Source organism: Coffea arabica, chromosome 7e (genome assembly GCF_036785885.1).
Source record: "Coffea arabica cultivar ET-39 chromosome 7e, Coffea Arabica ET-39 HiFi, whole genome shotgun sequence".
Classification (NCBI taxonomy): Eukaryota; Viridiplantae; Streptophyta; class Magnoliopsida; order Gentianales; family Rubiaceae; genus Coffea; species Coffea arabica.
Genome location: NC_092323.1, coordinates 13,240,202 through 13,265,987, shown reverse-complemented (window position 1 = coordinate 13,265,987; position 25,786 = coordinate 13,240,202). Strand labels below are relative to the sequence as shown.

At 34.6% G+C, this 25,786-nt stretch overlaps 2 protein-coding genes across 2 annotated transcripts; both read left to right on the top strand.

Moving 5' to 3' along the window:
- Positions 1 to 383: 383 nt before the first annotated feature.
- Positions 384 to 1,927, top strand: LOC113700960 (transcription factor MYB92-like). The gene is made up of 3 exons (XM_027221388.2): positions 384 to 580; positions 662 to 791; positions 890 to 1,927. The coding sequence occupies exons 1-3, from the start codon at positions 448 to 450 to the stop codon at positions 1,662 to 1,664; spliced, it is 1,038 nt and encodes a 345-aa protein (XP_027077189.1). The 5' UTR covers positions 384 to 447; the 3' UTR covers positions 1,665 to 1,927.
- A 14,484-nt stretch (positions 1,928 to 16,411) lies between these two features.
- Positions 16,412 to 17,866, top strand: LOC113702368 (protein SENSITIVE TO PROTON RHIZOTOXICITY 1-like). Its single transcript, XM_027223545.2, has one exon. The coding sequence runs from the start codon at positions 16,536 to 16,538 to the stop codon at positions 17,730 to 17,732; it is 1,197 nt and encodes a 398-aa protein (XP_027079346.1). The 5' UTR covers positions 16,412 to 16,535; the 3' UTR covers positions 17,733 to 17,866.
- Positions 17,867 to 25,786: the final 7,920 nt, after the last annotated feature.

Sequence of the window (25,786 nt, the reverse complement as noted above, 5' to 3'; positions counted from 1 at the left end):
TGTAGTGTGCAATTATGTGTAAAATTATAGGTCCTGCATATTAAGTCCTAGTTCTGGTAAAGGAAAGAAAGGTCCTAATTCTAGCAGTATTATTCTAGGGAGCAGGTTTACACCGTATTTCAGAAATCATATGATCAACACATCTTGATTCTTGATACAAGTATTAACAATTTCTTGTCCTTTCCATAATTACCAATTAGGATAGCTTGTAAAGAAGAAAAACCGGAGAGAGGGCTATATTTGTCATTGCAGGTTCGGCAACACAGACAAATGAGAACCCCCCACGTAGGTCCTGTTTCTCTGTCATACAGCATCTGGACAAAGAGGCAAAAGAGTTTATATATAACTGGACCTTTGAGTTATTTGGTAGGACTGGAGGGAAACAGCCCAGATCATAGGCCAACATACATAAAGATTAAGATATCGTTTTAGAACTAGAACTTGATCATGGGAAGGTCCCCTTGCTGCGATGAAACTGGCCTAAAGAAAGGTCCCTGGACTGCTGAGGAAGATGAAAAACTCACCAAATATATCCAAAAACATGGCCATGGCAGCTGGAGAGCCCTTCCAAAACTTGCAGGTAAGTGATATATATGGATGCATTGCATAATTTGATAGTTTGGTGCTGAAAATTAATTGGCATGTTTTTTGTCAATTTCAGGTCTTAACAGATGTGGGAAAAGTTGCAGACTTCGTTGGACTAACTATTTGAGACCTGATATTAAGAGAGGAAAATTTTCTCCAGAAGAAGAGCAAACAATTCTTAATCTCCATGCTGTACTTGGAAACAAGTAAATCACTCAAAACCATTCTAATTTTGATAGAAGATAATTAATCAGAGGGTTCAACAGTATATACTTACATTGGTTGTGTTTTCTTTTCTATCAAGGTGGTCGACTATTGCCACCCACCTGCCTGGAAGGACGGATAATGAGATCAAGAATTTCTGGAACACTCATCTGAAGAAGAAGTTGATTCAAATGGGATTTGATCCAATGACTCATCGTCCTCGGACCGATATCTTCTCCAGCTTGCCCCATCTTATAGCTCTGGCTAATCTTAAAGAGCTTATGGAACAAAATTCATGGGAGAAACAAGCTGTAAGATTACAAACTGAAGCTGCTCAAATAGCTAAGCTTCAGTACTTGCAATATCTTCTTCAACCTCCAGCCGCTTCAATGCCATCTTTATCGAACAGTTTGAGCGCAACTATCCCAGATATGGAGGCTTACAACCTACTAAACTCGCTCTCAGCAGTGAAGGATAGCCAAGTATTAAGCACAAATCCTATGGAGACCCCTATTCCATCATCCATTATGGCTACCAATACTCTTCAGGCTGTCCATGAGTCCATCCCTTTCTCTCATTTGCCTGACTTGGAATCTCCCTGCAGCTTTCAGACTTCTATGAACAAGGATCATATGGTTCAAGCCTCTAACTTAACAATTCTCTGCAGCCAAGGAGAAAACTCGCCGACTTCGCCATGGCTTCCCCACTCCAGCTTATCTCCATCTCCTCCTCCTCCTCCGGTTATTCCACCGATGACCGAGGTTTCCATTACCAATGGTGGGGATGCTTGTAGTACATCCAGCTATGAAGGTGGTCCATCTTCTATTTGGCCTGAACTCTTGCTTGACGACCCTTTGTTTCATGAGATTGCTTAGTCATATATGTGTGTCTGAGGTTTGGAGTTTCACCACCCTTTTTTTATTTCTTCCACTTTCTTGGTAGCATAGAACATGTCCATTACTACTAAAGTTAGTCATATTGCAGCTACAAAAACCATTCATCTTTTACATATTTGACATTCTCAAACCCAACCTGTTCAATTATGGTGTGTCTTTTGTACAGAAAGATGAGTAATTAATTAATGCATGTTATGAACTAGTATGAACTATGAAGATGATGCTTTTTCGTTTTTCTCCAACTGAGCTATCGGTTCTGTTATATTTCTTTTGTTTCCATAATCTTTTTTCGTGTCTATATGTGTATATGTGTCATGAATGATTGCCAATTAATCATGAAATGAACTGCTCACCAAACACACTTAGATAATCATAGAAACATCGAGCATAGGATCAAACTGAGATAGTAGTGATAGCTTTTAGGGTTTCTTTAGCAGTTTTCTTTGCCATTTTACGTTGTATTCTTTCTAATTGATGGCTACAAGACATTAATTCAGTTGAGATGAAGGTTTTGCTGCGGAAAAGATAATAGCAAAAGAAAAACTAGAAACTGCCAGCCCTTGTGCAATAAGTCCAAGTTTCATTTCTTGTCTCATTTCTTAGAAATTTCACTTAATTCATAAAAGTGAAAGATATTTATCACGAATCTTGACAATTTGACGCCTCGATGATGTTAATATTGGTTTCTTATTTCTCTTTTCTTTCAAATACTTTTACGATCATTATCATATAAAATAAAGCAATTATCCATGAGGCTTTATTGGTTTTTTTTTTCCTGTCATTTTATGATGGATTTTTAATGAATATGAGATTGAGCCAGCCGTTGACCGAATCGTTGGACCTTCACCAGCCAACCACTCTAATGGAGTAGCAAATAAGCTCCAAATATTCACACACCCCATTTACTATATGCAATTTTATTAGCATCAAAAAATTGCAACCGTGGAAAAAATAGTAGGAGCTTGGGGCTTGAGGATTTAAAATGTGAAAGAGAGAGGCAGAGTTGACTAAAAGTTTAATGTCAAAAAGGTGACGTATAAGGATTCTCAATGATAAGGGGGACCCAAGTAGTTAGGAAACACAAGGTTTAAGAATTCATAGATGTCCCTCAACAATGATAGGAATGGAAAGATTGCTGAACTGCTCTCTGATAAGGCCATCGAGCTAATAAGAATGCATGAATTTTCCATCCTACTCTTCCAATAACCTTCCATGTTTCTGCGAAGTATTCTAGATGGGTTTTGTACGAACTTGTGAGGTTTTGACACGAAAATTTCCATTGCAAGAACTTGACGTGGATGTCGAGGGTAGGAGATCCGATCTTGGAGACGTTAAAATGTTCATACTAACTCAACTCAGATGATGTGATGAATTTCATATAGATATTGACGTTGAACAAAATGTTTTATGTTTCGAGGTAAATTGTGTAGCTTCTGTGCCAGCACATCCGGGATTTTCTGCATGTTTTTACGATAATGACTCTGTCTGCAATTCAAACAAGAGTCTTATATATACTTTGATTTGAACTTTGCTTTTAAGCCCAAATAGCAGAGAATTCAAAATTGACATCTCTAAAATCAACGAGTAGGTGATGAGCTGTAACGGCCGGTGACCGCTGTAACTTCGTGTTGGTTGATTTTAATTACATGTTTTGATGCTTTTCTGGTTTAATTAAGTCATTCTGCTGGAAAGGAATATATGTTTTTCGAAAATCTGTCGTTTGAAGTGTAAAGAGTAAAGATCCAATTTCATTCAACGGTAGTTTTAGAAAATATGGGTGTAGTCAATTCCAGTGCAGATTTAACATTTTGGGGGAAAAAAATTATCCTTGATATGCATGTGGAATCTGTACATGTTTAAGAATTTTTGAGATCAAGTACAGGAGATAATTCTTGGTCTTACAACAGTTAAAGAAAGAGCCAAATCCAATCCAATCCAAAATGCAATAATATATAATTACACACTGAAAATAGGAAGTGAATGAAAGGATCAATTCTTAAGATGAAATCTTGGATGGCGATGACAAACTCTTGCAATTAAGTCTTGATTAGTTAGATGATTGTGATACAATAGCCTTTCATGATTGAAACTAATTTTCAGGGTTGGCATCTTATTAAGGTAAATGACTTGTCTAATCCCCTTTTATGATCTAGTAAACTAAAATGTCAAATCCACTTATCAGATTTCAGAAATGTCATTTAACAAAAGCCCAAATTCGAACTTTAAGCAAAATGTACAAGCTGAAGTACAAATAGAGATCTTGGAAGTTCTAAGGTTTGTATCATCATTAAGGTAAAGGAAAATACTGGCTAATCATGTGCTACCTAATTAAAAAGCTATATCCTAAATGTCGTACCCTAGTGGCTAAATCATATCATTGATCAGTCCACATTAATGATTGATTAATTAACAGAAGTTTTAGATTTTGTGCTATCGTGTAAGTGATTCACATCCTATATATTTGGTGAGAGCACGAATGCCGAGGAGGGAGAGGCTAACCATTTGAAAGATCATATTAGTTGTTTTTTTTTTGGTGTTTTCAAAAACTAAAAGGCTAGAATTATAAAGGGGCAGGGGCAGATAATTAATCCAAAAAATAAAATGCCGTGTATAACTTCATAACACTATTTGATTGAAGTGAGGAAAAAAAGAAAAAGGAAACTCTTTTAGATTAATCTTCTATACACACTGACAGTGTATATACTTTTACCATTAGATGCATGATACATAATCCAAATTAAATTTGAAACTTAAATTTTGCGAATGTGTCATGCATCCGATCGTGATAATATATACACTATCAATGTATATAAGATTTACTCAACTCTTTAGCCAATTTTGGTCTGGTAGAAGATATACTTAAATTGCGATTACACTATTACACGTTCTATTCTCCTTGCTTATTGAGCTCACAAAGGGAAAGAGTAAATCAAGAAAGTTTCATCAGCCATGACTTTTGCTGTCCATCAAAATTTTCCGGGTTAGGATATGGCTCAGTCAAACAAAATTAATACGCTAATGGTATATTTGAATATAACAAGGAAAAGTAGCAAACTTACTATAAATAATATATATATATATATATATGTTTTTAGAGTTGAATGAGCAAAGACCATCGTATATAGCACCTGATTAAAGAAAGGTTGAAAGTAACATAGTGCAACTATTTCCTTAGTGAGTAGGTGGACTTTGTTCCTTTTCTAACAAGAGATTGACTATCAAAGATAACACACTACACATCCTTTAATTAACATATATACCATTAAATCTGTAATTAAAGTTCTAGAACAAGAAGATGAGATTTCTTGTTTGATGGGATAGAGGATCAAACTGTACCAAATGGTTGAGTTAGTTCTCATAAGTAAGCTAGATTTCTAGCTGCTGTGGAAAAAAAAGTCGCATTTGATTAAAGTCAAGGTGGTGATTCTTGTCAAAGCAAACTTTGTTGATGTAATGCTCAAATGACTTAATTGCCTAGATATGATCTTTATTTCAGTCATAAAATAGAAGGAATTAAGCAAAAAGTTCACCACCTAATCCACCCCTTTTGCTATATGGTAATCAAAGTTGATTGTCATGGGGTATTTCTTAATCTTAATATTGACACAAATGATTGTCAATAGGAAACTCCCCTTCTTGACAGAAAGCTGGTTAGTGCTCACACTATCACATGTTATTCAACTGGCTTGTGGCTGCTGCAGCAGCATGCATCATGTATGGATAACAAATTAGTGCATCAATATTATTTTGTACCCGAATTTTTGTTGTTTAGATTTAATCTTGTTTTGGATTAAGGTGGTTGTATGATATGAAGTCAATAGCAATGAACCTATAACTTTTAAGTTCAATGAGTTCGTAGTTTATCTCCTTCCACTATCAAGATACATGTAAAACTAAGAGTCCATTTGGATTACTATTTTCTGGATTTTTTTTTTTTTTATAGAAAAGATATACTAAAGCGATCAATATGATGTATGTAGAGTGAAAAAAATAATTAGAAAATATATTCACAAAAAACGTAAAATTATTTTTATGAGAAAAAATGGCAATCCAAACAAAGGCAAGTTACTTCAGCAATTTGCATATGTTTTCATTTGCTTATATTTCAATAAATTATTGAATATAAGAAAAGAGTCAGTTAGGCCTGTGAGAAAACAACGAATTGTTTAAAGCGCAATGAGGACTAGGAAATGACAATAACCAATAAAAATGACAATAACAGGGTACTACTAGCTCCCTATTCTAGCCATATATAAAAATGTCTAGCCCCCACTAGAGAGGAATCTATGAAACTTAATTCCATTGACTGGATATAAATAAATCATTAGCCATATTTTTCATTGGCAATTATACGAGATTTATAGATTATATTTAAAAAAACAAAGATACAATTATTGGCTTCAAGATCTTTGCTAAAATACTCCCAAAATTGTGCATCGTTATAGAACTGTTCGTGGAGATGGTGGTAATTTATTAAAATTAGGGTAAATATTTAGGTAAATGATTAGCAGGTATGAATCCATAATACATAATTTCTATAATTTTTAAATTGATGGTGTATGAAAGATCAATCTTTTCGAAAAATTCGGTAAATTAAAAAAAAATAATAATAATAAGGAGACTCTTTGGACTTCGACTTGAGGTTTCCTTGCTTTGGGCCGATATGTGAATTTTCACAGCCAGGATATAAGAAAGGCTCATCAGGCTTGAATGTTGGATGCTGTCATTGAGGAGGGAAATGAAAGCCTTTTTGAGTGACTCTGGATCCCAGCAGCACTATCGAGGAGGCCCAATACTTTAGTTGTGTGGCCTCTTCATGCGTCTGGTAACTGGTTTAGCAGTTTGCTACAGACTCCCAATACGGTTGTATAAACCAAACTTAGGTGACGATGAGGTTTAAAATTCGACTCCGAAACATTCTTTGAAAAAAAAAAAAAAAGAAGAAGAAAAAGTTTATCAATCCCAATTCCTAGTTTAGCTAGAACAGACTTAGGGCTTGTTTGATAACTCTACTTAATGTTGAAAATTAATTCATTCACAACATTTTGATTTCAACATGTTTGATAATAGAAATATACGAACTTTTAAGTGAAACTGTTCACTGAATTTTCTAAATTGACTACAAATATTATAACTCTCACATGCATAACAAATTCTCATATATACTTTTGTGCAGAGTATATATACATTTAGGCCTTGTTCTCAACTGACTTTAGAAACTTGATTTTAACTTTTGAATTTTGAAAATCTTTTTTTTTTTTTTTTTTTTTGTGTGTGTGTTCTCAACTGATTTTGAAAAACTGGTCCAAAAAAGCCAAAAAATCAGAAGCAAGTCTTGATATGCTTTTGGATTCTAATTCTAGTCTACTTTTTCGTGTAGATAAAGTTATCCTTCAAATTTCAGCATAATTAATTACTAAACTACCTGAAGATTAGATAACATTTAATGGTATTTCTATTGTCTTCTCGTTCGCAGCTCACTTCCAAATTCATCCATGTGTCCCTTATCTTTCTCATCCACCATGTTATCTTCATAAGAAAAAATAATTAATTCCATTAAAAATTTATTTAATTAGCACAAAACTCATATATATATATATATAGCATATAAGGGTAACATAGTTATCTTTTTGTCAACATCACCATTGTAACTCTTTTTTAGAACACGTATGCATTTATTAAAATGACTTTTTTAATAATAAATGAGAACGCATAAGTTATTTTGAAAAATCTGATTTTGAAGAATCAATTTTACAAAATCAGCTTTTATAAAATTAGAATCAGTTGAAAACATATCTTTATTCTCTTTATGTTTACCCACACACATGTAAATATATACTCCTACCCACAAATATGCACAATTAAACACCACTTTTGAATTGTTGCATTATTTTCTATCTCTCTCTCTCTCTCTCTCTAAACAATAAAAATAAAAGCAATTTTTTAAGGATAAAAATATAGTATTTTCGTGATATTTCAATTCAGCATTATAATTCTGTTAGTTATCAAACAAATACAACTTAATCAATCCATAAATGGACCCTTAATCAAAATTTAGATTTCAATCTTATCAAACGGACCCTTAATCGAGTGACACGAAGGTGCATGACTCGACTTGTAAACTTTCCCACGTCCTATGGTCCCTCTCTTTTCCTTTATCATTCTTAGTGTCTCCTTTCTAAAGAAAAAGAAAATTCTGAACAAATCCATGAACAAAAAGATCTGCATTGTTTGTCTCATAATCTGAAAATTTGGGTGCAAGATGCCTAAAATGATAAACGCTTTACTGCTTCACAATAATATATTTAAATCAATTTATTGACTTGGAGAAGTATCAAGTTGGGACCTAGTTAAAAAAAAAAACAAACATGGTGTTGGGACCTAGTTCAAACTTCAAACCATGGAGACGGGTGCAGGCATCGTTAGACATTTTGATTACATAAATGTGTAGGAAAGAGGAATTTTGCTTTGGGCAGTCATCCATCAATCGCTGATATTATTGACTCAAGTATGCGTTGTATTCCAATTCCAAACACGGTTCTATTTCTTCTAATTGAATGTGAACACGACGAGATTCTCATTAAGTAAAAAAAAAAAAAACTTTTAAAAACTCTTACATCCAATAAAGAAACAATAAGCTAAACAAAAACTCTCTTCAGAATATTCTAAGAGAAAAGAAAACTATCACTAAAAAATTTTAAGAGAGAGAAAACTCACACTAATACATTACGAGAGAGAGAAACTCTCATTAAAATACCCTATTCAACATAAAACAAAAACAAGGAGGAGAAACCCTAAAATAGATAAAACAAAAACAAGGAGGAGAAACCCTAAAATAGATAAAACAAAAGTAGGGGAATAGTTACGATACATGTAACACCAAAACTTGCAAAAGGGCCCCATAAAACCAGTGGCTATGCCGGCGGCTGAGAGATCGCGTGGAGAGTTATTAGGATGTTGATGTTGGTTTGACAATGCCCTATTTACTTTTATTTTTTTATTATTGTTGAACTTCTCAGCCACCAGCCTGACTTTCTCGAGAGCTAGGAGCATTTTATAATATCCAGCTTAAGAAAAAGCACTTATTCATACAGATGAACTTCATCAAGAAATTTTACTAACAGCAGTGATATTTGTACATTTTAATGATTGAAGAGGATGTAGCTAGGAATATAAATCTTGACCTTCTGATTTAAACGTCGCAGTAAATTTAATAAGTAGGCTTAAACCCAGATATATCTAGACATCTTCGATCTAAAAGTGCAGTAAAACGAATACTGCATCTGACAAATGTGTTTATTTACAACATAGATTATTTCACCATTACTACAAAATTCATTTTGCCACGAGCCATGCCTAATTAGAAGAAATGGGACCGTTTGTTTAGTCCACCATACAAAGACGTCAAGATTTTGGAAAACCAGGGAAAATCTTCCTCAATTTTGCTACTACTGTTAATAGTTTATTTCAAGAAATAAAGACGTCGGCGGTAAAAGATAAAATGGCCAGTTGGGCAGCAAGAAGCAATCTACGACTAAATGATTTTGACTCCCATCTCCGTTATTTTAATTTTTACGTGTTGATAGGTACATTATTGTCAAATTAAGATCACTTGGTTAAAATCAATCAAATAATGCGCGATAAGACTTGTTCTTAATAAATCAAACGTGTTGATTTCTCCCAGTGACAAATTGAAGGGGCACTAGCTACTATAATGGCGGAGGATGTAAATTGTCAAAAAGTATAGTGCTTTCTTCTTTTTGTTTACATGCCAAATCAAAAAGTAAGATTATGTGCTTATCAAAACACTTTGTGTAACACGAAGCCCAGCGTATTTTTACTTTTTTTGGGGTAAATTACCACTCCTGTGATTTAGTACTTTCACAGATGGTCCTCTTATGATTTCAAAACTATATATACAAAATATTTTCATAATTTAGATTAAAGTATCAAAATGACGAAAAAAGTTCTCTGAAACAAAACCAACTGAAATAAGTAGCTAGTACTGTAGATGACTTTTGAGGTGTTCATTTCTAGCCAAATATGTAATGTACTGCATTTAGCAACCATCGACAAAATGGAGGTTGGTGAATTTTTAGGCTGTGTTCCAGATGTAAAGAAATCAATAGGGTTAGTTTTGTCATAAAAAGGTGGTTATTTGTTAGGGGGGGGGGGGGGGGTTAAATTGTGGATAATTTGTTTGAGTTCAGAGTAGCAAAGTGTTATTTAGCCTCAAGTTCAAGGAGGTAAGGTGTAATTAACCCTACATTTTACTGAAGAGCGATTTGACCTTTTATTTAAGGCTAATCAGTTTAGAAATCCTTTTAGAATAAACGTAGCGGCCCCAATTGGCTTAAATCACATTTGAGGGAACTCTTTCCGGAGAGAATAAAATGTATACATGCTGACTGTCATCATCATTATCGTTGAATATGAGTTATGTAGTAAAAATACAATGGCAAAATTAGCCAGGCGATGATAGTCGCTTGGATTACTAGTTAATTTGAAACCAAATTTATCTAGTTTAGGATCCTAAATTGCAGGAAAATCAAATACCTCAACGTGTTGTAATCCAGTTGGCAAAAAACTCGAGTGAGGATTGAGTTGGATGGTAAAATGGGAAGAAGTGTATATAGGAAGTAAGTTGGTAAAGACTTTTACCAATATTGGCCCTATTGGGAGTGTTTGGATTCAAATAAACATTGTTGCCAATTAAAACTTTGAATGATAAGCAACATATACAAATGTAAGAATGAATCACTTTAAGCCACTTAGGCCCCGTTTGGGGTTGAGGTGTTTTTGGTAAAAAATATATATATATATATATATACTTTTAGGTGCTAAAAGTATTTTTAAAGTGTTTGGTGAATATCATCTCATAAAATTAGGGATAAAACTTTACATGTTAAAAGCACTTCTTGCAAAAAGTCAACTTTAGTGCTTTTAGAGTAGCTTTTGTAATTTAAAAAATAAAATATCAAATTTAATCGTATTATCCTATATTATGAACCAAATAAAGAGATAAAACACTTTTAAAAATTTTCAAATCACACATTATCCAATACAATAAGTACTTATTGAACTATACCTCCAAACAATATATTTAAAAGCACTTAAGTAGTTAATAAGTACTTTTGTTAAAAGTTCTATTTATAAAAGTAGTTTTTAATAAGTTATCGCAACCTCAAACGGGCCTTTAGTATACCCGATGACACGTCTTAATTTTGAAATATAATAATGAACCTCCTCTTCTCCTACATATACACTCTACAATTAGTATAAAAGGTTCACCATCACTAGCTACAATTAATGCTTATTTTGCCTTAGGCCATGCTAAGTAAAAGAACTGGGACGAGTAAACAAGTTATCATGTTGGGGTCAAGATTTTGAGAACCAGCCAAACTCTTCGCTGATTATATGATAATAGTTTTTTAAGAAATAGTGATGGCGGTGGGATGTACAAATGGCCAATTGAGCAACCAAGAAGCAAATCTTCTTTTAAATTTTTGTTAAATTATTAGCAACTCCCAATCAGAAGTTTGATGACTTTGACTCCCACCTCCATTATTGATTGCCAATAATTCTATATTTGACTTTTTGATTATTATTGGTTAGACTTCTTGACTCGTTGTTAATTAATAAAATTATGTATTGATATACCCATAGGACAAATTAAAGGGGCAGTTACTAATTACGGTGGTAAATTGTCGAAAGTACCGTGCTTTCTTTGCCAGGAAGTCAAAGAGTGAGTATTACTCTACTTTATGCAAAAGATTTCTAGAAGATTTACTTTAATGAAGTTGTAGCTTCAGTGAAACTTCAGAGCTTTTCTGAAATTTTCAAGAAACTAAATTGCCGTAACAAATGGAAATAAGAAAATTATACTAAATATGTTTCACGATTCATATGGGCAAAATTCACTAGAACAGCTATGGATTTTGCAGCTTAGTTTGCCATGGTGACAGTGCAAATATGGACCAGTTTATGATCAAGCAACTCATCACACGGAAAAACAGCTAATCGAGGAAATTAACATAATCCTAAAATCAGTAAAAGATAGAACAATTTAATTGATCCATCCAATTTCTTCTCCATATTCTTCATGCATTCTTGTCCAGTGGCACTTTTTCCTTCCAACAGAAAAGACAAAAATATACCCAAAAAAAATCAATATAAAAAGCAAGAGTGGAAACGGGAAGCTGATCGCACCAAAAATAGATATATTTTCTTTGGCCATACACTACCTATATTTCAATGTAATACCTAGTACAATATACTTAAAAAAATTGGCCTCATTAATGGCTCATGGCCACTCATAATATCCTAGTTTGGCTCTGCTTTCTCAATATATATATATATATATATATATATATATATATATATATATATATATATATATATATATATATATATATATATCCATTTTCTTGTAGTTTCTGTACGACGATTTAAAGAAACATTTGCATCTCAAACTTCTTGCCTTCCATAGGCAAATAAGTGCGACGAAAATTTGCATCTTACCATCACAACTTTACCCTTTTTTAATGTCGCTCAAAACTTTAATTAGTGGAGGATATGATTTTAACACTTCGACACTGAGCTAAACTGAAACCTTTTGAACATAGACCTATGAATGAGCTGATTAGTGTCTAGTGTCTATGTAATGAGCTGATTAGCTCTCCCTTGTACTAAAAAAAAAATAAAATTCTTAAGGTGACTTAAAATGAGATAAATATTAAAAACCTCATTTGAAGTTTCTCCTAATATCATTTAGCATTCCTAAAGTTTTAAAAAATATCATTTACCTCCCCTAATAATTGCAAAAAGATTATACGAACTTTCACTTGATATATAATTCTTATATCAAAAAAATGGAGCTAAAAATTAAAAAAAAAAAGAAACAAAAGCCACTTTCTTCTATTTCTTCTTTCTCCAACATTCTCTCTTACTCATTTTTTTGGATGACTATCTGATTTTTTATTTTTAAATTATAGTAAATTGAATTTGGTTTATTTTTTACCTTTTTGTGATTGTGATAGAGTGAAGTATGATTTATTTATTTATTTTGAGTTGATTTTTATAATGATTAGTACAATTTAAAGGTTGAGACGGAGATAGAAAAAAATATAAGATTCATAAGAAATCAATTTTAAATACACAAAATTAAATCGGTGCTAGTGTATTTATTTACAAATATCTTTTTTATTTTTCAAATTTATATCTTTGTGGTCTACAGATTTGTGATGCTGTGGTACTACTACAGATTGTGTTTTTTGGTGGTGATTTGTCCTCGAGTAAATAAAGCAGATTAGGAGTATTTTTATTTAGGAAAATGAGCAAAAGTGTAATTACAAATTTTTAAAATTTTATTACACAAATAACAAAAATAAGGGAGGCATATGATATTTTTAAAACTTTTGAGGTACTAAGTGATATTAAGAGCAACCTCAAAGGAGGCTTATGATATTATCCCATTTAAAATTTAGGAGTATCTCACTCTTAGATTGGCATATTAAGCAGCATTCATTGCACTTGGTTCCTAACCACCTTGCATAGTTGTGGGCCAATATCAAGTTTCACATTGCTCTAGCACCAAACGAATACTCAAGGCAGAGGACTAGACTAGTCAACTAATCTTTGAACGTGAACCATTAGCTTAAAGTGCTTCAATCAAATTGTTAGGAACCCATAATTCAAGATATTATATGCCAATTGTTTTTCTTGACTCCTATCCTATTTAGCATTTTCTCTGCGGGGATAGAAATATTGAACATTTTCTAGTTTTGAAACTATAAATGCCGGACCATGAATGCACCATTTTTTTTTTTTGGAAAAAGTAAGAGAATGAAATTTGCCACATAATTTTTGTGCTTTTTGATTAATTTAAACTACAGGTTGTTTGTGATGATGTTGTCAAAGTTCTTCTTGCACAATTTTCAATAAAATACAAACAAAGACTCAACCTTCTAGGAAACACTCTGCATTTGCACATTGTTGTTGGCAGTGCCAAGAATAAAATATGACCAAGCCTCTGTGTATTATCAAAACCAAGTGACTGAGACTAAAATAATTGAAATAACTAATACTAAAATATCACTTTGGTCCACTAATCCCCATTGATTAGCAGTAATTGCCCTTTTAATTAACGGTAATGGTCTTCCATTTTGATGGCCATGGTGGAGACCACCATGCCCACTTCCTCCACGAAGAGTGGCTAGTCTTCCGATAGGTAAACATGGTGGCGTGTGCATCAACTACCGGAACCATCATTCCAAGGATTAGGGGCAAGTAATGGCAGACCCCCACAGACATATTCATAATTATTTGCATTATTTGTAGTTTTATTCTCTAACGTGTGTACTGGCCGACACTGCTTCAAATTTATCTAACTCAAATTTTGTTTATGTCCCGTCTCTGTTCCATTTTATTTAACTGTCATGCGTATTGTGTTGCTGTACTTATCTCTTAATAGAATTCTAAGAGTTATTGACTGCTGAATTTATTTACAATATAATTTTAAATTATTAATCAATATACGTGACAGTTAAGCAAAAACAGGACAGACGGGGACATAAACGAAATTCGGGACAAATGATTTCAAGCTACTGACTAACAGTGGTGCTGATAATAGGCTCATCATTAATGGAGCAAGCAAAATATGAACATAATCAAAAGTTGTTACGAGTCGTTTGGTTCAAATTTCACTATCACACTATCACTATAGGCATGACAAATTCAAGATTAGTTATGAGTTTGATGAAAACCCGTAGGGTGTGAGATGACCTTACAGCAATGTATCTTAATAGTAAAAAGACAATGAATACGTGAAAACTTTTAGTAGTTAATCATGATTCCCGTAGAGGGTCTGTGAAACTCGTTAATTAGTTCCCATATGGATATAATTGAAATTGAAACACATTATTCTGTCTTAAAACCCAATTATCAAACACCCCTTTAGTGACTTAGTATTTATATATAAATAATTATCCTGAAAAGGTGTACCACTAATATGTAGTTGAATTAGTCTAAGTTAAGCTCTTATGGCACTTAAAGGGAGAAAAAGACATTTTATTAGTTCTATACTTCTATTTAAGTGCATTTGTTTGAAAGTGGTTTTATAAAATAATAATACAATAACACACCCTTCAGAGTAATGTGATGTACCATGTGAGATGGTTTTGTTTGGACAGAGTATTATTTGAAAAATTATTTACAATAATTACTGTAACACTTTTTGTGATGTGATTTACGTAAAATAAAATGTAATTGAAAATATAAAAAAAATGGATTGAAAAATATATTTACGATACAAGCGGAATATTATTTGAAAAAAATGAGATATATCATGATGTATTATACTATGAGATAATAAAGCGATTGAAAACTGTGATATATCTTCTCACGAAACATATCCATGTTCCAATTTTATATGAGAACAGATTGACTTTGATTATCTAAAGGGTTGGAAAGATTAAATATTTTCAAGTTAGACCGACATGTCTTCTGTCAATATTTTAATGCATAGATTGGAACCACATATAAACCGATAATTCCGGATTTTCCTAAACTGACCATACACGCCAAGAAAAGAACAAAAACAGACAAAGGTTCATCTACTCTCGGTTAGGAACAGATAAAAAGAAGGTTTTATGTCACTTTTTTTCTTTTTTAGCAATGGTGTGCAGATTTATTCTCAAAAAGTATACACAATTTTTTGAGCAAAAATATACGCAATTCAAGAATGAGAGATAATTTTAAAAACTTTTATAATCAATCCCTCCTTTTTTTTCCTTGTTATAAAGTTCCATGTCTAATAAATAGCAGTGCAAAACAGAAAATCCCAACTAACACAACCAGAACATTTTTTTTTCTAATCACCAAACCAAGGGTGATGTTCTAATCCCTCTCATTTCTTTTTTTTTTTTTACTGTAAATAGGAGATTTTGAATTCGAAATTTCTTATTTATAGTCCTTCCTTCGGTATTATTCAACCTATCCCCCAATCCTTCACATATTTTGCTAACTAGTTAGCACAAGAGCTTTCTTCTCTCCAAATATTTATGTTCTACTTTTCTATCCCAGTGCATATTCGATTTGTATTACATTTTTATTTGTGTTTCATAAATTCCAACTTTTATATTTTAAATTCCAATAACTATGAACAGGTAACAAATAATACATAAGCGAAATGGTCATATTTTGTTACATTTTGCCTTTTCGACATGTTATATTCATTTTTTGCCTCTTTATAGTTCTTGAAATTTAAGCAAAATTAAATGTGTAACATAATAGAAGGTGACATGAGAAGTCTTTTTTTTTTTAAATTTAGCCTTGTTTGGAAAGCCATTTTTCAACAAAAATTTTTTACATTCTCCATCGACACATTTTTCAATTATTTTTTTATCTCACATACATCAAATCGCTATAAAACATTTTCTAAAAAAAAAAAAAACTCCAGAAAACTGCAATCCATACAGGAACAGAAAATTCTATTCTTTCTTTTGTCTACTTTTTTTTAATACCATACCAAAACAAAAATGGTTAAAAGTCCATATTACATCATCTTCTACGTAGTATTAATCAGATCTATACTCGTAAATCCAACGGTCCACATCCAAACCACCTTCTCGCCACATCTACACCGCCCTCTCCAATTTTGTCCCTTTTCAGTTTTCACCCGTCAACTCTGACTCCTTCCCACCTGTTTCCTGCTTCCAACTCTTATACTCCTACTATAAATAACTTTCACACACAAACACGTACTTTCTTCCCTATTTCCACACTCGCCGAACCCAGTAAAAGAGAGAGAAAAAAAGAAAAGCAACCTGTTTTCCTCTCTTTTATTTTACTATGTCATTTCTCGGTAACTTGCCGTCCTCCGCCAAGCCACCCGGAGGCGCCGCCCCTTACCCAGGCGGCGCTGACCCATCAGTCGCGTTACTGAACCTCTCCACCGTCCAAGCCCGGATGGACAATCTCCAGAAATTCCTGTCTGATTCAGTCAACAGCAAAACTTTAATTGGTCAAGACCATATGGACATGGTCTCCACCGAAATCACCTCCGCCATCCGCCAGATCATAGTCAACGGCGCTGCTCTTCTGGCTTGCACTCAATCTACCCAGGCAACTTCTCTGCCACAAGCATCTGATGTTGAGGAGAAGAAGGTTGAGAAGAAAATGAGGTTTGACACAGCTAAGGATACTGTGGTGGGGAATCAGTTGGTTGACCCGAAGATTGAGGTGGCGGAGGATGAAGAAAGCGATGATTATGAAATCTTGGAGCTCGATGCTGTTGAGCTTTTAGCTGAGCATATCCATTTTTGTGAGATTTGTGGTAAAGGGTTTAAGAGGGATGCTAATTTGAGGATGCATATGAGGGCTCATGGGAATCAGTTCAAGACGGTTGAAGCATTAGCAAAGCCAGCGAGGTGTGGTGAATCTGGAGGAGGAGCAGAGAAAGACATGATTAGGAAGACGAGATTTTCATGCCCGTATGTGGGATGTAACAGGAATAAGCAGCATAAGAAGTTTAGGCCGTTGAAATCGGCGATTTGTGTGAAGAATCATTTTAAGAGAAGTCATTGTCCCAAGATGTATTCGTGTAATAGGTGTAATAAGAAGAGCTTTTCTGTTGTGGCGGATTTGAAGAGCCATTTGAAGCATTGTGGGGAGACCAAGTGGAAGTGTTCTTGCGGGACGAGTTTTTCGCGAAAGGATAAGTTGTTTGGGCATATGGCCTTGTTTGAAGGGCATATGCCCGCGGTGGTGGAGGAGGAGGAGGCAGTAGACAAGGGAAAACGTGTGGTTGTGATGGTGGAGGATGAGGAAGAGGAGGAATCCAGTCCAGGAACGAAGGAAATGAAAATGGGAATGGACATTGAAATGGATATGGATGGGAATGGATCACCAATCAGTGATGGGTTTTTCGATGGACTAACGCTTGATGGATTCGGTTCCCTTGAGAATTATTGCTTCCAAGATCTGCTGAGTCCTTCTGTTTCTGCGGCTGCTAACAGCTCTGGGATGGATAGTTTCTTTAACTTTTGACTTTTGCTGCTGCTACTATCATTAGAGTGTATGACGTTGTTTAATTTTCTTGTTCTATGGCATGTATCTGTTGTTGTTTTTGGGTACATATTTTTGAATTCTTTCGATCAATAAAAATCTGAATTTCATATTTATTTCATTTGTTAGTCTAATTGCTTCTGGTTTCCTGTCTTCTGTATCCTTCTCCTTGCATTAAAACTGAGCTTATTGGCAATTTCCTAGTAATAGCCTTTCAATTCTTTGATTTTAGATCGAACATGTGCGTGCGAATTCGATTTTGGCCATTAGGAACTGGGATGATTCCTATCAGTTCAAATGTCAGGCGGATTAACTCTGTTTGGATTTCAGGAAATGATATTCTTAAGAATTTTGCCAGCTGATTAAGTGCTTTTTCTCTGAAAGTAATCTTGAATGTAACTCTCATTGTTGGTCTATGTTCTGTAATTGGTGTAGTTTTGTTTTATACCCTTCACTTTGGAATCAATTCGATTGGAGAAGGAAACATGTGTAACTGATAAAATGAAAGTGACAGTAGATGAATGGCTCCTGGTGGGTGGAAAGAGTTGGGAATTAAAGGCGCTCACTTTTTGTCCTGTCAGCATCGAGTTCTTGCATCATTGTCTCATATGGATTATTGCAGGAAAATACACATTATCCCTCTTGTTTGTTATCTCGCTAGCTGAGTGCTATTACACAATGATCAGTGTTTCTTTCCCCTGTTTTTCTGAAGGGGATCATCTTACATGCTACGTCCTATGTGTTAAGGGATCTATCATGTGGAAGTTGATTATCTTTGATTTTGATCACACACCAAACATTCTATCCAAACCAAGAAGATCAACAAATATCTTGAAATCTGCATTGCACAAGCCCAAACTTTTGGCCAGGCTTTTGGTATCAGGTTCCTCTGCTCAAGCGAGTTGTCTGCTTTTTGAAGAAAGCTAAAGCTGGACAATTTTAACATCGTTTGGGATTCATTCCAGCTAAAACAAGCATTCCGTCGTCAGATAAACTACACTAGCTACTCTGGAATACTGGCGCATGTATTTAGCTTGCAATTCTCATCTACAAGCAAGATTGAAAATGTGACAGTATGGATTTTAACCTTTTGAGTTTCTTGATACCAACGCTGAGTTCCCTTGCAGAAGGTACAGTGTATAAAAATGACGAATGCAAGATGCTTCTGTAAGTTGGGTGAAACAAATACACAAGCAATTCTAATTTTATATTCTAGTAACATCAGAAGATCCCAAAAGCAAGGAAGATAAAAAGAGATACAGTTGAAGCACAAAAGGGATGGTTATGAGCTAATGTTCTGGGCAGTTGGACTTGGAGAAGATGACTAGATAAGAAAGGCTTTATCATTTTTGGATGGAATTTTGTCAAAATCTGTTTTCCTGTGTTGAGCACCAGCAAGAAAGTTGTTGGTAAGGCATGGCCACTTATGGGTTGAATCGTGTGACATAGCCCGTCATCCCGATAAGTATCAGCACAACAAACATATCCTTCGCCCCACTAGCTGCCTGTTCCAGTGTTCCTCTGCATTTTTCGGAGCAAGGGTATCTATTTCTGCGTCATTTTGACTGCCATTATCCTAGCCAAAAAGAAAAAGGAAAGATTGCCATTTGGCATCCTTCTTCTCCCTTTTGATCACAAAAAAAAAAAAAAAAAAAAAAAAAAAAAAAAATATATATATATATATATATATATATATATATATATATATATATATAGTGTAATTCTAAATAGTGCTTCGTTTATTGCTGTAGTGATTAAAAACTTTCTTGAACAGTACCACATACTCATTCAAAAATTACCACATGGAAACTTCGGATTTCAAAGAAAAAAAAAGGAAAGAAAATTAAACAAAACTTCTGTGGAAGGAACAGTTGGTTTATACTTTATAATTTGATCTTGAAAGGTACCATCATATATCCATGTATTTGTGAGACACTAATCAACTACTGCACGAGTGCAAATTTGAGGCAATGCGACCTCACACTAGCATTATTGGTGCGTATGGACTTCTCAAACAATTTTGTTTTAAATAACTCGTTCTACCTCAAAATGAATTATCATTTACCTTTTTTTTGGTAAATAATTGACCCAAGATAGAATTTACATTCCTTCACTAGGACTTCTAAACTCTTACATATTCGCGCTCCAAATGCCTAAGAGATAAAAATGGTAATGGCTATATATGCATTTAATTTAGGATAAATAACATATAACCCCGTTATAGTTTTGTATAATGCCAGATGACTCTTCGAAGGTTTTAAAATAACCACATAACCCTCCATGATTTTATGTAAAGTGAAAATGAATGGAATGCAAAATCAGTTACGGATATTAGACCACAAGCACTTTAAAAGTAGATGCGATGAAAATATAATATCCATTTAACCCTCCTATGGTTTGTACAAATATCCACTTTATTTCCTTATAATTTTTGTATTTATTCACGTAATCCCCCTGGTAGTTTTGTACAAGGTGGTTAAGTTGTCATTTGATTTAGCATTCAAGGGGTGAATTATCTTTTACCCTCTTGTGATTTGGTACTTTACTATATAGCTCCTCTATTATTTAAAAACCTATATATAACTCTCTCATAGTTTGGGTTAATTTATCACCATTAGTTTTTCCTTTAAAACTAATAGTCAATAGTAAAAAGTCAAAGTTAAACTAATAAATTGACAACTTTATCTTTTCATTACTTCTTTTTTCCTTTAAACATAAAAAAAGAAGAAATTGAAATAAAAAATTCAAAAATAAGAAATAAAAACTACCATTAAAGTTTTGGTTTAAAAATTTATAATGATATTTGTAGTACAAAAAACATTTGATATTTGATATTTCTTATTTATTTGTTTTATATTTCCGTTCCATCTTTTTTGTTCCTTATTTATTTATTTTTTATTTCCCTTCCATCTCTTTTGTATTTGGAGAAAATTAAGATATTGTATGCCAAAGTATAAGTTTTCAAAATCATCCATTCTCTTCTTAAAAAAAAAGGAGAGAGAGAAAGAAAAGGAAAAAAAGTAGCGAAAGGATGAATTTATCAATTTATTAGTTTGACTTTAACTTTTTACTATTAAACGTTAGTTTCAACGGAAAAACTAACAGTGACAGCTTAACCCAAATCATGAGAGGATTATATATATGTTTTAAAATATGGGAGATTATGTGGTAAAACGCCAAACCACAGGGGATAAAACGTAATTTACCCAGCATTTAAGTAAGGGAATTATTGATATTTCAACTAATGACGTTACATAGACTATTTTTTGTTAAATTTTCAATTCGTGTGAAACTATAGGAGGTTGAAGTGGATATTTTGAAACATTAGGGATTAAGTGATGATAGATGAAACCACAGGGGGTTATTAGTAATTTTCCCTTTAATTTATTATGGTTTGACCATGACCTGACAAGCCAGTAAGCAATATAGAACATACAAAAATAAACACGGGTATCATGTTGCTAAGTTTAGAATAAAGCCTCCCTCTTCAATTTTAATTCTCTGTTCAACCATTTGATCTTCGATTCCACAAGTCATGTTACGCGAGGATAACAATGGGCATTTGTTCTTCATCTTTCTTGAACCTGAATGCCTATATTTAGGCAAAAAGACACCCCAGAAACTCACAAAGACCTCAAAGAATTGCATTTCATTGTCTAAAGATATCATAGATATTTCGTTTCTAAACAATTGAGATAAGCCATGTCTGCCTCGATTGAAGCTCTAGCTATGGCTGGTGATATAAGCTACCTACAATGGCCTATAGATTTTGTAGAAAAGGAGAGCAACTTGCCTCCACCTCATATGTTAAACGAAGTTGAGGATCATGAGGATGGTCAGGAACAAAATGTTAAGGATCAATATTCTTCACGGACTGCATGCTGGAAACAGGAAGGCTGATCCCAAATTCTGGATGACGATAATGCAGATGCAGATTGTACATCCGTGTATCTTCATCTGAGATGAAATTGATTTGTAATATACGCATTCATTCTTTGTTGATTTTGGGAACCTATGGTGTACAAGAGCAGTGCCAATAATCCATTCACTTAATTTTACCCTTTTGTAATTCAATAAACTATGTAGTACTACTAAACAGGGTGCCACGATAAATGTCAAAGAATTGTAAAGTCGAAAGTCATGGACGAACATCAAAATTTCATCTTGTATGGTTGACGACAGTATATATTCTGTTTGGCGAGAGCAATAAGTACTGTTTAACTCAGAAATAGTTTTTCCATGTTATACTCTGGTCACTTTTTTTCTTTTTTTCCCCAACATACATAGCGTTTGTATTGCTAATTTCTAGAGTTTTGACACAAAAATTAATTGCAGTGATTTGATGCATGTAAGGTAAAAAGTTGATTGAGACATGTCATCACGGAAAACATAAAAATTTTTCTACAATCCAAAAACTCCAAAAATTGCTACATTACATTTTTCTAAATATGCCATTTTTTTTTTGTGGTGATGACGGAAGAGAATAGGTATGTAAAGATTAATAGAAATACTTAGCCTAACATTAGCAAACGATAAATGGCTGAGAATGCCCTTGCTTGATTCCAATTCTTTTTTTTTCTTTACACCAAAATTTACTATCAAATTACCCAATATTGGACGATGAAATGCTGATTTTTTGAGCATCCTTAAATGTTTTTCAACCATCACCCCAAAAGGAACACCAAAGCAAGTTTAACTCGGAGAAGAACCATTGGGGTTTTAAAGATGGAGAGATGGTACTTTTAAACCCCAAGGCTAAGGAGAATCTGGAACATAGACATAAGGAATTCTCGTCAGGGAAAAAGGAAGATTTTAGGAAAGGAAATGATGAGAATCAGACAGATAAGGGAAGGGCCGAAGAGATGGATATTAATGAGGTGCAGAAGACAACAGAGGAGGTGAGCTGCAATGATATGAGAATGCAAGGTTCAGTTTCAAACATCATCTATAGCCAAAAGGTAAATGGTACCAGGGAGGAAACAGAACCCCTTCCTGGGGGAAAAAGTAACTGTGCTCTGGAAGTAGGATTTGTGAGTTTATCATAAGGGAAGGTGAATAGTGGATCGGTCAAGGGTGAAGTGGAAAGAACTGGTCTTGAGCAAATAGCACAGGAGCTTATGCAAGTAACAGTAGTAGAGGCAGAAATTGTTAGCCCGGAGACAGCATTAATGCAAATTGATCCAGAAAGCTCTGATTTGGGAACAAAGGCAGTTCAGAAACATAATAGGAAGATGAAGAAACAGTTGAGATCTCCTAAAATCTCTAGACAGCCTTTGAGAGAGTTGAGCAGGAATAGGAATTTGTCACTTCACCAAGGCAAAAGAAAACTCAATTTGGTGGATGAGGATATGGTGGAAGTGCAGGTGAATGAGATTGCCCCCAAGAGGAACAAACTGGATCCTAAGGAGGGGAATCTGAGTGAAAATTCTAAGGGGGAAGGGGCCAACCTTAACTGGCCCCTCAAGTTACAATGAAGGTTTTGGTGTGGAACTGCCAAGGTGTAGGGAGCCCCTTGACAGTTCCCCAGTTGAGGGAGGCTAAGAACCTCCTCTCCCCAAACATGGTCTTTCTGAGTGAGACCAAAAACAGGTTTAGATATATGAAGAAGGTCCAAAATACACTGAGGTATGATGAAAGTGTAATAGTGGAAGCAATGGATAGGAAAGAAGGCATGGCCTTATTTTGGAATCATGACATACAGGTTAGGAATGTGGTAACAACTGCTCTAACTATAGAGGCTCTAGTTATAGATCCGGACACCCAGGTTGAGTGGTGGTTTATTGGTGTTTACATGAGTTGTGATGCTAATATCAGGAAAGAACAATGGAAAGTTTTGACTTTGAGACAACAACTGTGGGGGGATAAATGGCTTCTAGCAGGGGATTTCAATGATATACTCTCTAATGAGGAGAAGTGGGGTGGTAGAGTAAGAGAAGAGAGAAGCTTCAAGGATTTTAATAGTTTTGTAGAAAACAACAGGCTGGTAGATCTTGGTTTTACTGGTAACCCCTGGACTTGGAGCAATAATTGGGAAGATGAGGGAGAGATAAGGCAAAGACTGGATAGAGGCTTGAGTACAATAGAATGGGGCCAATTTTTTGACAAGGCTAAATGTGAACATGTGGATACCTTTGGGTCAGATCATAGCATGCTGCTCATTGATAATTGGCCAAGAATAGAGAAGAGGAAATCAAGATTTTTCTTTGATAAGAGATGGCTTAAAAGGTCAGAGGTCAATCAGATTGTTGAGCAAGCTTGGAACCAATCAGTAGAAGGAAATAGTATGTATAGGATTACAAGACAGGTTGCTAACTGCAGAGTTGCTCTTCTCAAATGGAAAAATAATTTCACAGGGAATTCACTGCTAAAAATCAACCATTTGAAGCAACAGCTTAAGGAGGTTCAGGACTCGAAGGCTGTTGGCTCCAAGGACAAGATTGCAGAGTTGAAGAGTCAGTTGAAAGTGGCATATTCAGAAGAGGAACAGTACTGGGCCCAGAAAGCAAGAATTGACTGGTTGAGAGAAGGGGACAAGAATACCAAATTCTTCCATGCTTGTGTGAAGGGGAGGAGGAGGAAAAATAGAATGCTCAACATTCAAAGGGAGGATGGAACTTGGACGAAAAATGAGGAGGAGCTGGGAAAGGAAGTAGCTGAATACTATAGGGTCCTTTTCGCTAGTTCTGGGAGTGAGGGTCTTGCTGAGATTCTAAGTGGTATACCTCTAACAATCACTACTGAGATGAATGACAAGCTAACTAAAGAGGTTAGTGATATAGAAATCAAATCTGCTCTCTTCTCCATGAATCCGAATAAGGCTCCTGGTCAAGATGGTATGACTCCCTTGTTCTTCCAAAAATTTTGGCATGTTGTTAAACCAGATTTAGTTGCTGCCATTAGGCATTTTTTCCAAACCAACAACATGCCTAAGTCCTGGAATCATACTGTCATCTCCCTTATTCCCAAAATACAAAGTCCCATTAACTTGAAGAGCTATAGGCCAATTAGTCTCTGTAACGTAGTGTACAAAGTGATTTCAAAAATTTTGGCCAATAGACTCAAGAAAGTTTTAAGCCTTTGCATTAGTAAAAACCAAGCAGCCTTTATCCCAGGCAGGCAAATTCTCGATAATGTCATTTTGTCCCATGAATATTTGCATTACATGAAAAATAAGAAACAAGGACAAAATGGATTTATGGCTGTGAAGCTGGACATGTCAAAGGCCTACGACAGGGTGGAGTGGAAATTCCTGGATTCCATGATGGACAAGATGGGCTACTGCGCAGTTTGGAGGAAATGGATATGGAGCTGTCTATCATCTGTTACATACTCCTTCAACATAAATGGAATACCAAAGGAGTTTGTAATTCCAGAAAGGGGAATAAGACAAGGTGATCCATTGTCACCTTATCTTTTCCTTCTTTGTTCAGAAGGGTTCTCCAATTTATTGAAGCAGGCTGAAGGTGAAAAAAGAATGACAGGGATGAAGATATGCAGGAATGGTCCAAGCTTGACCCATTTATTTTTTGCTGACGACTCACTGGTCTTCTGTAAAGCTGATAGAGGGGAAGCTAACGAACTCTGTCAAATTCTTAGGAAGTATGAGAAGGGATCAGGCCAAGTTATAAATCTGGAAAAGTCCTCAGTTTTTTTCAGTGGAAATGTGAGCCATCAGAATAAAGGGGAAATAAGACGAAGCCTAGGCACAATTCAGGTGGCTACTCAAGGGAAATATTTGGGACTACCTATGGTGATTACAAGATCCAAACAACAAGTTTTTGGTTACATAAAGGATAGTATTAGCAGAAGGATGAACAGCTGGAAGAACAGATTGCTTAGCCAAGGGGGGAAGGAAGTATTATTGAAGTCAGTCTCCATGGCAATGCCAGTTTACACAATGTCCTGTTTTAAACTCCCTAACAAACTGTGTAAAGAAGTGACATCCATTTTTGCTAATTACTGGTGGGGAGAATCTGAAGGAAGAAATAAGATGCATTGGTGTTCATGGGGGAGATTGGCTAGAGATAAAAAAGAGG